The sequence below is a fragment of the Rutilus rutilus genome (assembly GCF_951802725.1).
Source record: "Rutilus rutilus genome assembly, chromosome: 10".
Lineage (NCBI taxonomy): Eukaryota > Metazoa > Chordata > Actinopteri > Cypriniformes > Leuciscidae > Rutilus > Rutilus rutilus.
In genome coordinates this window covers 24,957,901-24,972,444 of record NC_140215.1, presented here as the reverse complement: position 1 = coordinate 24,972,444, position 14,544 = coordinate 24,957,901, and the positions used below count along the sequence as shown (strand labels likewise).

At 37.6% G+C, this 14,544-nt stretch overlaps 1 protein-coding gene across 2 annotated transcripts; it reads right to left on the bottom strand.

Annotated features, from left to right (window-relative positions):
• Window positions 1-3,778: 3,778 nt before the first annotated feature.
• On the bottom strand, window positions 3,779-10,445 carry LOC311298595 (tubulin alpha chain-like). 2 transcript variants are annotated; one of them, XM_084421667.1, is made up of 4 exons: window positions 10,430-10,445; window positions 10,112-10,334; window positions 4,979-5,127; window positions 3,779-4,893 (listed from the first exon to the last, which is right to left on the bottom strand). In XM_084421667.1, the coding sequence occupies exons 1-4, from the start codon at window positions 10,430-10,432 to the stop codon at window positions 3,916-3,918; spliced, it is 1,353 nt and encodes a 450-aa protein (XP_084277793.1). In that variant the 5' UTR covers window positions 10,433-10,445; the 3' UTR covers window positions 3,779-3,915. The 2 variants fall into 2 exon arrangements, with proteins under 2 accessions (XP_084277793.1, XP_084277792.1); XM_084421666.1 differs by lacking the exons at window positions 10,112-10,334; window positions 10,430-10,445 and adding exons at window positions 5,347-5,569; window positions 7,484-7,584.
• Window positions 10,446-14,544: the final 4,099 nt, after the last annotated feature.

Here is a 14,544-nt window from a genome sequence, read left to right as displayed (position 1 = left end):
AAAGTGTATCAGCAGTATGGTTCTGTGGGCTGTATCTCGTTTCTAGACATTGTACTGTTAAGCTCTTGTACACAGTCATATTTGCACTGGACCGCATGTCTGTTATGTCTGAATAAAAATCTATTTCTTTCAAATCCTTGAAGATTTCATACTTCATTTCTCTGTATAAATTTGGGATTGCTGTTTTGGAAATGTGTGTTTTTCCTGGCAGTTCATATTGGAGAATTTCTTTAAATGCTGGTTTTAAAAGTATTAAAAGGCTGCATTTCCTTAGCAATGCGTCTTGTCAGTGTGTGCCATTTGATACTGTCGCGTTTATATTTTGTTACCCATTCGAAGGCCTGCGCTATTGTCACCTGACTGGAAGTATGAGTGGATGACTTCAAAACGTTGTGCTGGTTGTGGAGAAGCAGTGATCAGGACACGTCCATCAGGATGCTCCGTCTCCACAAGTGAAGGGCAGTTGAGTGCCTCCCACAGTCGCTGCTTGATCTTCAGTCCTAGTTTAAGACTGTAGGGACGCTGCCGACCACTGGGCGTCTTCATCATGGGCTCCACCACAGAGCGGTAGATGTCCTGGTAGGCCTCTATGCTGTAGCCGTGGATGGAGACAGGCTCATCCTGCTGACGCACATCCACTGAAGAGACTGAGATTGCTGGACGGATGTCAGGAAGGACACAGCGTTCTTCAAGTAGCGCTCCTCCAAACCTGTGGGTCTTTGAGCTTTGGCAGAGATACAGCTGTAAGTGTGATCTAACTCGATTACAGGAGTCTTGAATTTAAGAGACGCCCTCCACCAAGAATCCCCTCAGGTGTGTGGGAAGAGCCCTGGTTCTTCTCAGGTGACGCTGATCCACGCTGATGAATCAAGAATACAACTGATGAAACTTAGCAAATTGTAGAGTAGCAAAAGTCGAGCTTCAAGGTTCCAAGGGCCACGTACACACTACAAAGTTTCAGGAGCCAAAGTTGATGGAGGCGTCATATTTTGTTTAAGGGCTGCTTAAAGGCTGCTTCACAGAGCGGCTCTTGCAGTGTTGCCATGCCCATGTCCACTTATTATTAGCGTTTTGGGCTTGTTTAAAGTAATCAGGTTGATTTCTCTTCACTCATAATACTTAAAAAAAATATATTTTAATTTTGTAAATACATATAATCAATATTTATACATGAGACCATTTCGATTTTAATTCGATTATGCTGTTTGCAATGATTCATGGGATTGTAGTTCTTTTCCTCTCTAAAGCCATTAAGTACTTGTACCTTTGTCATTTTGTTCAATTTTCAAAAACTTTTTTGCTTCAAATCAAAGTTTGTGATGTTGTAAAGCTGGATGGCTTGGTTCATGGATTATAACTCTTTAACAAAGTTTTTTTTTTATTCAACCAGTCTAAAATATAATAACAGTCTCTAAAGGAAGAATTCATCACCTGTAAAGTAGATTTACAGTAGTTTACAGTATGGATGAATTCCAATCCAAACGGTGTTTTTGCACCCTTGAAGGGCACTTCGGGAAGGGGACGCCATATCTCACGTCATGACGGGTTGCTCAATACTTACACCTACAGGCTCATAAGTAAACTATTTTTGTACACTATTTTTGTAAAATTTTTGTACACTGACACTGTCAACAAGGGTAGTTTAAAATATACTTTAACTTGTTTGTCTATATATATATATATATAAATATATATATAACATTTGTACGTCTAGTACATTTTGGTGATTTTTGTTGACTAAAATGATGTGGCATTTAGGCTAGTCAGAGTAAAATTGCTTAAAATGATTAGCCTAGGACATGACAAAATATTTACATTACTGACTGATTTGGTTTTCTTCCAGTGTACTCCGCAGACAAATCTGCAACTATGCTCATATTTTACAGAGATACAAAACTTGAGTTTGGGCTCTAGTTGCTCTTTTCTACTTCAAACGAGCCTATTCTTTTATTCTGGACATTAACAAACCCTCCGTTTTCTCTGGATATCCATGGAATTAATTTGGTTTCCCTTAAGGAGTAGATGAAGCTGTATTTCTAAACCTATTGAGCTGTCTATCCACAGTGAAGCATATATGCTTATGTATACTACTGTATATATGAATCAAAATCTTCTAAGGGGTAATTCAGTTTAACCATCTAAAAACAAATCATATTTTATTTGAAAAATAAACAACATTTATCAATCTTTGATAATTGCCTTAATCTTTTAAACAACTGAGAATTTAGTATTCAAACTCATTTAACAGTTCGCCTATTACCATAATTATGGAAAAAAATCATCAGAATCAGAATGAGTAGTTCGTGCATAAAAATGTCAGCAGTCAGTCATAACCAACATGTTGAATGATGTTCACTCTGAAGTTTTTCAATTCACCCTAGCAAGGAGTTTGATTGACAGGCGATCTGACCAATCATAATCCGCCATTTTGCCCGACAAAGCAAGTCAGGAGAGTTAGTGGATTAACGTCAGTGGATTTGAACTTGAAAAACGGTGTGTAGCCTACTGTACTGGGGTGCGTTTCCCGAAAGCATCGTTGGCCAACTATGGTCGCAAGTTCTGTCGTTACCAATAGAGTTCAATGGACATTGCGATGAACTTGCGACCATAGTTGGCCAACGATGCTTTCGGGAAACGCACCCCAGGTCGTCTTTCCGCGGTTGAAACAACATTCCTTCTGATGTTCATTGACGTTTATTTGATGCTATAAACTATCTAGAAGGAATTATTGTTTCACGAGCAGCAACTGAGGTGCTACAGCGATCTGTTACGACATTTACAGTCTATGGTCACGACACATTAAAATCAAATTTGAAAGTTGAGACTTTGAGACTTGTACATTCAGTTGTTGCAAGTTCATTGACTTTTGAAAAACAAACAAATTGAAAAAATATTATTATTATTATTATTATTATTTACCGGGAAAGGAGTGTTTTTGACAGGTAAGTGATCTACTAAGTTCACATGTATTCGGGCTTGTTTGCTAGCCTGACTACGTCAGACTTCGTACTTCCGGTCAATTTCATTTCGCTTCTGTAGTGAAGTAGCAGAGTTTGGTATTACCAGGCTACTTGTTTGCTAGTCTAGCTTTCTAATAAACCGGGCCTTGTATACAATGAATGTTGTTGGCTCTGTGACAAATTTCTTATGTTCGTCTACTGTAAGTCGCTGAAAAAAGTGTCTGCAAAATGCATAAATGCAAATGTACTACTCACATTGACAAGTTTGCTCTTTTGATGCTCTATTCATAACTGTCAGATCTTGACCCTGAAAATGGGTTGATATGTTGAAAAGCGAGTGCTGCTGAAGTCAAAAATAGAAAACCTTTAAATTGGCCTTTAGGAAATCAAGCTCACAGACAATATTTTTGATACTTCACATATACTGTATGTGTAGTGTAATGCACTTTTCCCTGAATGTGGCAAAGAAAACTTCAAACACAGAGTAATCAGTCGCATTGAACAAAAAAAGAGAAAAAAAATTTAGTGCAACTGTGCAACTGCCATTAAGATGAATGAGGATGCAAACAGATGGTCCTCTCCAGATATTATAGACTTCCTTGATGCCTACAGACCTGCTGTCATGCGAGTCATTCAATGAATGAAAAAAATAATAATTCCATTGCTATTTTATGATTATTTTATCTTGACCACCTTATTATTTTTAGTGAAGGGACAGAAATCACAGAAGGGATAGAAGCTCGTTTACCTAAAAAAGCAAGAGAGGTATTATGTCTTGAGATGAGTGAGAAAACACACAAACACAAAATAATTCTTTGTTTTATTGTTCAAATTTTATTCATCTAAAACCAATTGTAATGCAAATGGAATTTCAAGTAATTATTTTTGCAAAAATCTTAATGATCAGATTTTATTTTGCAGTGCACCTAAGTAAAACTTGGTTGATTCCGACTCTTTAATATTCTTCTCCCTCTTCGTCCTCATCTCCCACGCTGTCAGTGCCGACTTCTTCATAATCCTTCTCCAGAGCGGCCATGTCTTCTCTGGCCTCTGAAAACTCTCCTTCCTCCATTCCCTCACCCACATACCAGTGCACAAAGGCTCTCTTGGCGTACATCAGGTCAAACTTGTGGTCTAGACGAGCCCAGGCCTCAGCAATGGCTGTAGTGTTACTCAGCATGCAAACGGCTCTCTGTACTTTAGCCAGATCTCCACCAGGAACCACCGTTGGAGGCTGATAGTTGATTCCTACTTTGAATCCAGTGGGGCACCAGTCAACAAACTGGATGGTACGTTTGGTCTTAATAGCAGCGATGGCAGAATTGACATCTTTGGGCACCACATCTCCACGATACAGAAGACAGCAGGCCATGTATTTACCATGTCGAGGATCACATTTCACCATCTGATTTGACGGCTCAAAGCAGGCATTGGTTATGTCAGCCACAGAAAGCTGTTCATGATACGCCTTTTCAGCAGAGATCACTGGAGCGTATGTAGCCAGAGGGAAATGGATACGTGGGTAGGGCACCAAGTTGGTTTGGAATTCGGTGAGATCCACATTCAGAGCTCCGTCAAATCTCAGCGAGGCCGTGATGGAGGACACAATCTGCCCAATGAGCCTGTTGAGGTTGGTGTAAGTCGGACGCTCAATGTCCAGGTTTTTACGACAGATGTCATAGATGGCTTCGTTGTCCACCATGAAGGCACAATCGGAGTGCTCCAGGGTGGTGTGGGTTGTCAGGATGGAGTTGTAGGGCTCCACCACCGCTGTGGACACTTGAGGAGCAGGATAGATGGCAAACTCCAGCTTGGACTTCTTGCCGTAGTCGACAGAGAGACGCTCCATCAGCAGGGAGGTGAAGCCAGAGCCAGTACCTCCACCAAAGCTGTGGAAGATGAGAAATCCTTGAAGGCCAGTGCACTGATCAGCCTGTTGGATTTGTAGTAAATCAGTTTATTAGAAATGACATTTCATAATCATTAATGCTTCTAAGTCAAGTTTTTATAAACCATACCAGTTTGCGAGTTCTGTCCAGCACTAGGTCAATGATCTCTTTACCAATAGTGTAATGACCACGGGCATAGTTATTGGCAGCATCTTCCTTGCCTGTAATTAGTTGCTCTGGATGGAACAGCTGGCGATATGTGCCTGAGCGCACCTCATCTGAAGAGGAAAAAAACTAGTTTAAATTCCTATTCTTTCATCTTTTCAATAGCAAATAAATAATAATAATTCATGGGAAATCCAACAATAGTTTGTAATTTTGATTGCTTCTTATAAGGAAATCAATTTTTTGAAAGATATGTTGCTTTTCCAATATTTTGTCAAATGTTTTCATGATCATTTAGATTCATTATATTCTGTTCCTCAGGTTGAACTTACCAATTACAGTGGGTTCCAGATCAACAAAAATTGCACGTGGGACATGCTTCCCTGCTCCTGTCTCACTGAAGAAGGTGTTGAAGGAATCGTCTCCTCCTCCTATTGTCTTATCACTGGGCATCTGTCCATCCGGCTGGATACCATGCTCCAGACAGTAAAGCTCCCAGCATGCATTTCCCATTTGGGCCCCAGCTTGGCCAACATGCATAGAGATACATTCGCGCTGGAGAGAGAAGGAGGGTGAAGTATATAAATATATTATGAATATAAGTGTCAGCTGTACATATATTTGCTAAATACTCTAACATATTATGGCTGTCTAATAAATTAAAGATACAGTAAGATGGTAGTTCCAAATATTTAACTAGATCAGGTGGCCGGGTCCTCAGCAAATTTCCAAAATTTGACAAAACAAGCTTTGACAAGCTAAATAAGCTAAAACAAGTTAAAATCTAAGTATTCCTTAGGATTTCTAGACCTGGAAAAATACTGAATTACTAAAATCTTAAAATGCAATGGCCATTTTTATAATGATTATTCATTTAACTAGTTGTGTTATTTTACTAGGCAATAAAATATTTTATTGTATAGAAAATTAATTATTTGTAAAACATTATTATCCATGAAATCATAAACGACTGGAAGAGTCATGGACATTCATTGGTTAAAAAGAGTGTGAACCCTGAAGAACATTCTGAATTCTGAAATTATAATGGTTTATTTTTAATATAATACTTTTTATACTTTATAGAATTTAGCCCTTTAAAATAAGTTTTGAAGGTAATATTTTACAATAAGGTTTCATAAGTTAATATTACTTAACTACTTTAGTTAACATGAACTAAGAACGAACAATACGTCTACATCATTTATTGATCTTAGGTTTTGTTAATTTCAACATTTACTAATACATTATGGAAATCAGATGTTGCATTTGTTAAAATGAGTTAATGCACTGTGAACTAACAAGAACAAACAATGAACAGCTGGAATTTTTTTATTAACTAACATTAACAAAGATTAATAAATACTGTAACAAATATATTGCTCATTGTTAGTTCATATTAGTTAATATATTAACTAATTTTAACAAATTAAACCTTATTGTAAAGAAACAAGCCTTCATGTTTTTTTTTTGTGGACAATGAGGCGCCTTGGAGTCAAAAAGGTTGAGAACCACTGAACTAGATGCGTTCTTTTATTGTTTTGAATGAGGAATTTTTATAGTTGAGTTTATTTTTAGTTGTTAACACACTGGCTGAGCTCACCCAAAGCTCAATACTGTAACAAATTCATGCATTTTCCAACGCATTTGGACCTATATTGTTCAATGTAGAGCTCAGTTTCTTTTCTATCATATTTACATGCATGTTTAGCCTCTCATCTAGGCTTGGTCATAGGATCTTTAAAGTACAGAAGAAGAGACTGAGCGAGTTCCTTGGAGGCCTCAGTCCACCCCACCCCCCCACCCCCGTCCCAGCTGTACACCCTTCTTTGTGTCATACACAGAGAAATCTCACTCGGGCCTTTTCACTAGAACAGTTCTATCTATTATTCTGCTATGCTCCAGATTTTGTCACTCATGATCTCATCTACTAATGCCTCTTTGTATGTCAAAAAGACATGAATGCATTCATTCTGTGAGTAACAACTGCATTTTTCATGATGTAGTTCCCCTTTTCGTCCTCTTTGGTTGACAGAGGTTCAGTGAGCTATTTTGACTGCAGATCCACCAAAAATAGATAAAATGTTATATTCAGATAAAGCAAAGTATTTGAGTTTCCTGCTGACGTGTGTCATAGTCTGGGATCATGATTTGAAGGCCGTAGCCACATCCTCTGTGTAATGAAAGGCCAGCTCTGTCCCTGAAACCTTGCATGGCTTAATGCGTCACTCTCAATCACTTTCATTAAAACGTGTTTCGATAGTTTAACTACAGTGCTGCTAACTTTGTCTTTGACACAAAAAATAACACATTATTGTAAGAGAATTATCAAAGTGTCATAGTGTTTACTGAAATCTCCTAGCATCCCTTAAGTGCATAAAAATTTAAAATAAAAACATTTACATGTGGATTTTAAGTCAGTGATTTATGAAAAGATTAGGAGTAAGAATCGATCAAGCACTAAGAACTTACCATCTTGTCAGATTTCCCTTCAGGCCGACTTGAGGATTCGGAATAGAGAAGGCAGATGTGGAGAAGAAAGGAGAGGTGGGGTTTTTATAGAGAGGGAGGAGGAAGGGAGGGGGTTAACAGGAAGTGGGATCGCCCATTGGAGTGAGGATAGTCATTCGGATGGGCCGTCCTTCTTACACAAGCATATTCTCGCTCCCTCTTGGGAGTTTGGGGTCTGTGAAAACCATCTGCCCCCTTTACTAGCTTTTTGGACATTCAAAAAGATGCCAGTGAGGATTTTTACAGGCTATAAGTCAAAGTTCTTCATGTTCATGTGTTAAAGTTGCATGACAACTGCAGGAAAACTGATATCTTGACTTTTTTTTTTAGATTCCTACATAAAGAAAGGCATAAATTTCATATATGTAATTACTTCACAAGTCTTTTGTGTGAAAGACAACTTTTGTGTCGAAGTACTGTAAATGTAGCGCTACATTTGAAACCAGATATGTGTTTCTCAGTGTTTACAAAGCGAAAAGAGCACTATTGACTAAGGTTTTCTATAGATATAGTTCTTGCTATACAGGAAGAAAATGAACACACAGGCCCAATTGTCAACAGACTTTAATTTCTGTGCTACAGTGAAAGCACAGACAATATCCAGCCTCTCATACTGATGCCCAATGACATGAACAAACAGCTGAATCATGAATAACAGCTACAGCAGGTGGTCATTTTTTTGTGCTGCATTGACACCGGCGGGGGGAGGGGTGTCATGCTGGAAAATTTTCTGTTTTGTCCTATAGGCCTTTTGCATGTGCAAACATAGATTTTAAACAGATGACATGTCCAACAGTATCATGAAAAGAGTGCAGGTTTTTATAACAACATTTTTTCTTAAAAGGACCTTGTTTCTAGACATTTGACAGCTTAATTCTATTGTATTTTTTCCAATTAATCTTTACTTTTTAATAGATTTTACTTTTGCATAAGAAATAAAATGTAGAAAAAGAACTGGGAACATTTAGTTAATGCGTTGGGTATCATGAACTAACAACCAACAAACGTTTTTTACAGCATTTATTAATGTATTAGTTGTTCAAATGTTTGTTCATAATTCATTGACATGTTCATTGATACAATATATATTTTTTAATCTATTAGTAGAAATTAATAAATGCTGTAAAAGTATTGTTCATTGTTATTTTATGTGGCTATTGCATTAACTAATGTTAACTTATAGAATAGCATTATAAAGTGATACCAAAGAATGTATAGCCTCCCAAAAAGAACACGCTAAAACTTATTTTAGCAGATTAAAATATCTGATTACCCTGAGATTACAAAAAACAGCATTTAAAATTCCACTCCATCCTCATCATCTCCGACGCTGTCAGTGCCAACTTCTTCATAATCCTTCTCCAGAGCGGCCATGTCTTCTCTGGCCTCTGAAAACTCTCCTTCCTCCATTCCCTCACCGACATACCAGTGCACAAAGGCTCTCTTGGCGTACATCAGGTCAAACTTGTGGTCTAGACGAGCCCAGGCCTCAGCAATGGCTGTAGTGTTACTCAGCATGCAAACGGCTCTCTGTACTTTAGCCAGATCTCCACCAGGAACCACCGTTGGAGGCTGATAGTTGATTCCTACTTTGAATCCAGTGGGGCACCAGTCAACAAACTGGATGGTACGTTTGGTCTTAATAGTAGCGATGGCAGAATTGACATCTTTGGGCACCACATCTCCACGATACAGAAGACAGCAGGCCATGTATTTACCATGTCGAGGATCACATTTCACCATCTGATTTGTCGGCTCAAAGCAGGCATTGGTTATGTCAGCCACAGAAAGCTGCTCATGATATGCCTTTTCAGCAGAGATCACTGGAGCGTATGTAGCCAGAGGGAAATGGATACGTGGGTAGGGCACCAAGTTGGTTTGGAATTCGGTGAGATCCACATTCAGAGCTCCGTCAAATCTCAGCGAGGCCGTGATGGAGGACACAATCTGCCCAATGAGCCTGTTGAGGTTGGTGTAAGTCGGACGCTCAATGTCCAGGTTTTTACGACAGATGTCATAGATGGCTTCGTTGTCCACCATGAAGGCACAATCGGAGTGCTCCAGGGTGGTGTGGGTTGTCAGGATGGAGTTGTAGGGCTCCACCACCGCTGTGGACACTTGAGGAGCAGGATAGATGGCAAACTCAAGCTTGGACTTCTTGCCGTAGTCGACAGAGAGACGCTCCATCAGCAGGGAGGTGAAGCCAGAGCCAGTACCTCCACCAAAGCTGTGGAACACCAGGAAACCTTGGAGGCCAGTGCACTGATCAGTCTTTTGGAAGAGAGGAGAAAGCAAGCTTACCAAAAATACTTCTACAGTCATTTTACAAACTAAATCAGACCAAAAAATATTACCAATTTGCGAATACGATCCAGAACTGAGTCAATGATCTCCTTGCCGATGGTGTAGTGTCCCCTGGCATAGTTATTGGCAGCGTCTTCTTTTCCAGTGATGAGTTGTTCTGGGTGAAAGAGCTGGCGGTAGGTGCCTGTCCGTACTTCATCTATTCATAGAAAGCTGAACGTTTAAATCAGATTTTTTTTTTCATCATTGTGGTTTTCACATGCTATTTTAAATACCATACCATACCAATCACAGTGGGTTCCAGATCAACAAAGATTGCACGTGGAACATGTTTTCCAGAAGCCGTCTCACTGAAGAAAGTGTTGAAGGAATCGTCTCCTCCTCCTATTGTCTTATCACTGGGCAGCTGTCCATCCGGCTGGATACCGTGCTCCAGACAGTAAAGCTCCCAGCATGCATTTCCAATCTGTGTTCCAGCTTGGCCAACATGAACGGAAATGCACTCACGCTGCAGAATGAGAAATATTTAATTTCATTTTGAATTTATAAGACCAAATATTATATTAAAATCATGTCTAATACAAAAAAAAAGCTATGAGTTACCATATTGTATCTTGTCTTCCAGCCGATGCTCAGGGTTCGGAACGAAGCTCTTAATGTGTCAAAGTCTGAGACCAAACATATTTATACCTGGAGCATCATGCGGTAACTGTTCTCTGTAATAAGAGAAGTCAGTGATGTCGATACTATCTTCAGGCTGAAAAAGGAGGAAGACAAAAAGAAAAAGAATGAGGTTAGAGCCTCCTACACTCAGAGGACTAGTTTATTGTTAGGGCAAGATATAAAACTGAATAGGCTGGTGAACAATATTACAAAAACCTTCTTTGATCCTCTGGGGAACATTTTGACAAAAGCATGCAGCTGAGCAAACTATTTGCCTTTACGAGTGCAAAATCTTGGTTCATGTATTCTCAACACAAAGAAGCATATAAGAAAGAATTTGTTGGTTACTCATGTGGAGGAGCCACTGTCATGAATTAATAATGACTCCTCTTATTTCAGAGAGTTGGAGTAATGTGATACCCTGTGTGTGTGTGCTCTGAATGAGGTTTGTTGCAGGAGATTGAAAAATAGTAATACAATAGTTGCTCAGATTGAATTGTATAGATGCTGAGAACTATCCCTTAAATGTTCCTTTTATGTGGCTTCCTGAAAATCGTGCATGAAAGCGCATGTCACATCCTTTTTCTTGTAACCTGAGTATCTGCTGCGGTGGCAGATGTGCTGTTCAGAAACTGTTAAAAGAATTAAGAGGATTTTATACTTCTCTGTCTCTGTGACTATGTATCTGACTTGCCTCCAGAGCAATGTTAAAGTGGTAGTTAGTTAGTTCACCCAAAAATTTTAATTCTGGCATAATTGACTCACCCTCAAGTTGTTCCAAACCTGTATGAATTTATTTCTTCTGCTGAACACAAAAGAAGATATTTTTAAAGAATGTTGGTAACCAAACAGTTGATGGCCCCAACTATGGAAGTCAGTGGGGCCAGCAGCTGTTTGGTTGCCGACATTCTTTAAAAATATCTTCTTTTGTGTTCAGGTTTGGAACAACTTGAGAGTGAGTAAATTACGACAGAGTTTTCATTTTGGGGTGAACTATAGGCATCACTTTATTTCAGAAGTAAGACTTTTACTCTTAATATGTGAGTAGTAGTAGATCATATTTCACTGTTTCATGCTCTGCTTCCAGCCTCCCTCTGGAATTTGTTGTTCTTACAACCAAAAAAAAAAAAAAAAAGGTATGCCATTGTTTTTTGGACTTTTTTGGGTTTCAGGGTAGAGTGTTATCCATGTAATATTTGTATATTGTAGGCTTATAGATTTTGGTTTTCTTACATATAAAGCTTAACTCCAAATGTCACCACTCACTTGCTAACCTCGTTCAACTTTAATGCTTTGGTTGAACTCCAAAGATGGGATAAGTTATACTGGCTCCTAGCGGTTGTAAAAGGTAAACGACAAACGTGCCATCATTCAATAAACCGTGCGTTTAGCGATTTGACCAGCAGATGGCAGAAGAAAAAAAAAAAAAATTATATAGATTGTTTTAAAGAAGCAAAACATGACATCCTTAAAAAACAAAGAGAAACCCGGAAGCACATTGCAGTTAATAAAATGAGAAAATTCGTCCCAAAATAGTTGTAATAGTTGTAATAGTTGCAATTGTAAGTCGCTTTGGATAAAAGCGTCAGCTAAATGAATAAATGTAAATGTAAATGTAGTTGTATGAGGACAATCCCAGAAGATATGAGGAGCAGTTTCATCAGGGGTGCCACAGAAAGAACAACTTGTGTCTATATCTGACTTAATCCTTTTCAAAAAAGCTTTAGCAGGGTACAATTTGTGTAATAATTTGAATGAAATTTCTTTCTCTAGCCTTGTTAGTTATGTATTTCAAAGGCAGAGTATATACTTTTTTCCAATCAATATGGTCAACCAAATTCATCCAATATGACGCCACATATGAATTGTTACAAGCTCCTTTTGAAAGAGAGATCTAATTCTATAATTACGTGATGAAGGATGTGACAAAAAGCAGTTTTCCTACTGGGAGTTTACGTAAAAACTATTCATAATTTAAAGTAAGACCTTCTGAATTTAATAACTGAGAAACAGTCAAAATATGTTTCTCAAACCAATTACTAAAAAACAAAGACTTATTCTTATATACAATATCCCGGTTGTTCCAAATAAAGTACCGGTGAGGGGAAAAGTTTTGCTCAAAAATGAAAGACCACGCAAGTAATGCTTGCTTATGGAACTTAGATAAGTTGTAAGGGATTCTAGCAATATTATAATGGCAGATCAATAGGAAAGGGAGATCACCTAATTTGGAAAAGAAGTAATTAGGGATAAAATTCCAAATTGAATTTGGACACAAAAACTGTCTAATCCAAATAATTTTGAAAGTGTTGTTCAGAGATGAGAAATCAAGAAAATTCAACCCACCATCCTTGTATGTATTCATTATTACAGACTTCTAAAGATATTTGGTTTTTCCCAATAAAATGTTATCGGGTTTTATCGACAGTGCTCTGCCTCTCAAGGTCAAGTCTCTCTGCAACCATGCATTAAATCTTCTTTGGGCTTTTTATTATCAAGTTCAAGGTACTTCTTTTATTTTGATGTTTAGTGATCATCATGATGCCTAAATATGTAACTTCAGATCTAACTGGAATATTATAAAAAGAGGATGGGGTGCAATCTTTAATATTAACTCACACAGTTTTATATAATCAATTACTATAGGGATTTGGGAAGCATCTCTTAAAAATAAATAAGGTAGTATCATCTGCTAATTGGCTCATAATAACTTCTCGATCTGCTATACGGATACCCTAAATACCGCTTTCACAGATAAACGTTGAGAGTAGCTGCACACAAAGTAGAAATAAATAGGGAGAAATGGGACACCCTTGTCTGACTCCTCTAGATAAACTAAACCTTGGGAAAGTGCCATTCTTTAATTTAATCAAACAGCTTCTATTATTGTAAAGGGTTTTAATTTCTTTGCAAAACATATTTCCAAAACCAAATCTATGTAATGACTTAATAATAAATTGGTGCTCTAAAGAATCAAACGCCTTATAGGAAAAAAATATATATAGAAAAAGAAGCTGTACTCCTGTATCAATTCTGAATAATCTAATAAATCAAGAACCAATCTTATATTATTAACAATATGTATTTTATTCATAAAACCAGATTGTGTTGCATCTATTACAGAAGTCACTGCTGATTTCTTTTAGCAAATATAAGCTCTAAAATTACAAATACAGGACGCCAGTTGTCAATTAAAAGTAAATCTTTCTTGTGTTGCGGGATTAAAGTAATGAAACCTTCAGTGAGAGTTGGGGGGAGAGTCTCATTCTGTGTGTTTTCTTCAAAGACCTGAAGTAAAAAAGGTGATAATTCTTTAGAAAACTGTTTGTAGATCTCTGCGATAAGCACATCAGTTCCGGGTGATTTATTGTTTTTAAGTTCTATAATTGAGTTATTAACTTCTAATAAAGTAATTTCACTATAGCAGAGGTTTCTATCATTACCCGAAATAGTCTTGCAATTTTGAACAGATTCAAGAAAAGTAGCTGCCTCTTCAGAATAATATTGATGGTTAAAGATTACAGTAAAAATCAGCACAGAAATGTGCAACTTCTTGAGGGTTATTAGTCACTGTCCCGTCAATATTTAGAGTTTCAATTCGCTTCTTATTTTTATGAAGGAATATCAATTCTTAAAGTCAGTCATTTTTAAATTAAATCCCAGTTGTGCAGGTGGGGCATGTTGTCACACTGCGTTACAATCTATTAGAAATATGCTATTCTATTCTATACTTTTTTTTTAATTCTATTGAGAAAACATGAGAAAAAGGTGAATAAAGACTGAGAGTCAATGCTCAGAAATGACTAATTATTCATTTGTTTTGAACTATATTGTATAGCTGTGTTTTCCTGTGTTCGTAGTCAAAAATGGCATTATTTTATATGAAAAAGTTAATAATTGTATTTTATTGAGAAAATATTTTAGTTTGTCTTGTATGTTTGTTTGATTAGATCAGATAGCATTTTAAGCTGTCATATGGTCATGTTACCATGAACCCCACCTATGGGGCATGTTGTCACATTTCACTTCCATTCTTTGGAAATTAATGTGGGAAA